We start from the raw sequence: 2,599 nt of genomic DNA on the forward strand, positions 1-2,599 counted from the left end.
CCGTCCTCAGCCCAGCCCTTCCCCCGGGGGTCCCGCGGGCTCCAGCCTTCGGGGATGGGTGTCCCGCACCACCAGTGCCCAGCGGGCAGCTGGTTCGCCCCTCCCTTAATCCCTCAGTCCCTGATGATTCCCAGCCCCGGGGCAGAGCTGGCGAGGAGCCGGGCTTGATGTTTTCTTGCCCATTTTAGCAAACATGTCCTGACTGAGGACATCGTGCACCGGGAGGTAACGCCGGACCACAAGCTGCTCTCTCGGCGGCTCCTGACCAAGACCAACCGGATGCCGCGTTGGGCAGAGCGCTTCTCCCCAGCCAATGTCGCCCACTCCGTCTACATCCTGGAGGACTCTATCGTGGACCCCAAGAACCGAACCATGACCACATTCACCTGGAACATCAACCACGCTCGCCTCATGGTAGGTGTTGCTGCTGGGCGGGTGTGTGGGGGGTGCAGGGGACCCAGCAGTGCTCACGGCCGGGCTGTGCCTCGTGCAGGTGGTGGAGGAGCGCTGCGAGTACCGGGTGAACCCCGAGAACAGCAACTGGACCGAGGTCAAGCGGGAAGCCTGGGTATCTTCCAGCCTGTTTGGCGTCTCGCGGGCCATCCAGGTGAGCACTGCTCGGGCAGTAAAGCTGCTGCTCCTCCTGCTCTACTCTTTCCTTGTGCTGGTTTTTACACTTCCTTTTGTTCCCCCCCCCCCGCATCCTCATAAGCTCTTGAGGCACCCAGAACCATCACTGTGAAAGTCACTGTGACTTTTTAAGCTGGTACAAAGCCCCACGGGCTGTGTGTGACAGACCTCGCACCTTCACTGACTTTTCCCTTGCAGGAGTTTGGTCTGGCCAGGTTCAAAAGCAACGTGACCAAGAGCACCAAGGGATTTGAATACGTGCTAGCAAGAATGCAAGGTGGGCACCAAGGGCAGGCTGGGGCTGACCGGGACGGGTCTCTTGGAGTTAGAGGTCACACTGGCTGGAACTCCAGCCCACGGGCAGGCTGTGGCTTGAACTAATCTGACTGTGAAACCCTCACCCTTTGCCTTTGCCCTGTGCCTTGGCACAGCCTGCTCTTCCTGAGTGGAGCAGGCCAGCAGTGATTGCAGGGCTGGGTAAGGGTGGAGTGCAGGCAGGAGGGGATGGAACATGGCAACAGTCACGTGCTTGTGGTTCCCCTTTGCAACGTGCCCTGACGTGACGTGCTGGGGTCAGGGACACCGGGCTCATTTTCTTCCCTGCGTGGGGAAGTGCCTCGGTGGTAGGGCCGGTCTAGCCAGCACTCCTGTGGGGTTAATAGCTTCCATGTTATAGGAGAAACTCCATCCAAAACACTGGTGGAGACAGCCAAGGAAGCAACTGAGAAAGCCAAGGAAACAGCTCTGGCTGCTACGGAGAAAGCCAAGGACCTGGCGAGCAAGGCAGCCACCAAGAAGAAGCAGTATGTGTGAGGGGCCAGCTGCACCAGGACAGATAGGAGACTCCTTAGATTTTATATTTTTAAAGAAACTGTACAAGTCTGACAATCAGCTGCTGTTTGACCCTTTCTGAGATGTAATTATCATTAAAGAATCTACTCCCACCCATGATTTGGCTGAGGCTGGCCTGGCTAGAGCAGAGCCCAGTGCTGCTTTCCACTCTGGGGGGTCCAGCCCTCTGTAGGGAAGACACAGGCCAGGGTTTTACCAAGTGCCTTTACTATAAAGTGTCAGATCTGTACAAGAGAGCGGGGTGGCTGCGGGAGCATGAAGGCAGGTTGCTTAATGCACTTGTTTCCCCTTCCTGGCTCTCCAGGGGCAGGAGAGCCTTCCTGTAGTCGTGTCTGCAGTGGGCAGCACCACCCCATACCCACACCAGGCAGCCCCCAGACTGCCTGGGGACACACAAGGGGAGGCAGGAGGATGTCCCTGTGGCAGCTGGGCCTTCTTCCAGCACCTCTTCCAGCGCTTTGCGGTGCACAGCCGGTGCCACAGTGCAGTGCCAGCCCCATGCACCCACTGCCACAGCCAGTGCTACCCAGCTGTGGGGGGTAAAGCCGGACTCTTGCCCCACCTGTGGCCCCTTACCCTGGCAGCTGTGACGAGGCTGGCAGAGGCTGGGTTTCTGGCAGGAAGGAGGCAGGCAGGCAGTGCAGGGAAGGCAGTGGGCACCGTCAGGATGCAGGGCTGTGGGGGCTGGAGTAGCTGTGGTCCCTCCCGGTGCCAAAGCTGGGCAGCAGGTCCCCGGTGAACACCACGCCATCCACCTCTACCTCGGCATCCTCTGGGCACCGGGGGGAGGCCGGGTCAGGCCCTTGGCTGCTTTCCCTCCCTTCCCACCCTCGTTCTTTCTTTCCCCTCTCTTACCTCCCTCGGAGGGCTCTGAGAGCTGGGACGAGTCCAGGCTGTCGGCCCGTGCTCGTTCCCCGTCGGTGGGCAAGAGCAGCAATTCCAGCCGCCGCTGCAGGCTCCGCTGCCGGTCCCGCAACCGGTCCTTGGCCCTTCGTGCCCTCAGCTCCTGCTCCTCCAGCCTCTGTGGGGACCCGGTGAGCCATGAGCTGGGCCGCCCTGTTGCTACACAGGAACCCCCGAGTGGTGCCGGGGCCACCACCCCCTCTCACCTGGATGT

General features: G+C 60.5%; 1 protein-coding gene across 1 annotated transcript; it reads left to right on the top strand.

Annotated features, from left to right (window-relative positions):
* PRELID1 (PRELI domain containing 1) lies at positions 1-1,581 on the top strand. The gene is made up of 4 exons (XM_008628978.2): positions 1-414; positions 494-607; positions 829-907; positions 1,307-1,581. The coding sequence occupies exons 1-4, from the start codon at positions 280-282 to the stop codon at positions 1,441-1,443; spliced, it is 465 nt and encodes a 154-aa protein (XP_008627200.1). The 5' UTR covers positions 1-279; the 3' UTR covers positions 1,444-1,581.
* Positions 1,582-2,599: the final 1,018 nt, after the last annotated feature.

The sequence above is a fragment of the Corvus brachyrhynchos genome, unplaced genomic scaffold, assembly GCF_000691975.1.
Source record: "Corvus brachyrhynchos isolate BGI_N302 unplaced genomic scaffold, ASM69197v1 scaffold21, whole genome shotgun sequence".
NCBI classification, from domain to species: Eukaryota; Metazoa; Chordata; class Aves; order Passeriformes; family Corvidae; genus Corvus; species Corvus brachyrhynchos.

What these genes read in the sequence shown, in the direction of transcription:
- PRELID1 (XM_008628978.2), top strand. Translation starts at nt 280, where the DNA reads ATGCCGCGTTGGGCAGAGCGCTTCTCCCCAGCCAATGTCGCCCACTCC. An exon ending in TCAACCACGCTCGCCTCATG is followed by an intron (nt 415 to 493) that starts GTAGGTGTTGCT and finishes TGCCTCGTGCAG; the next exon opens with GTGGTGGAGGAGCGCTGCGA. An exon ending in GCGTCTCGCGGGCCATCCAG is followed by an intron (nt 608 to 828) that starts GTGAGCACTGCT and finishes TTTCCCTTGCAG; the next exon opens with GAGTTTGGTCTGGCCAGGTT.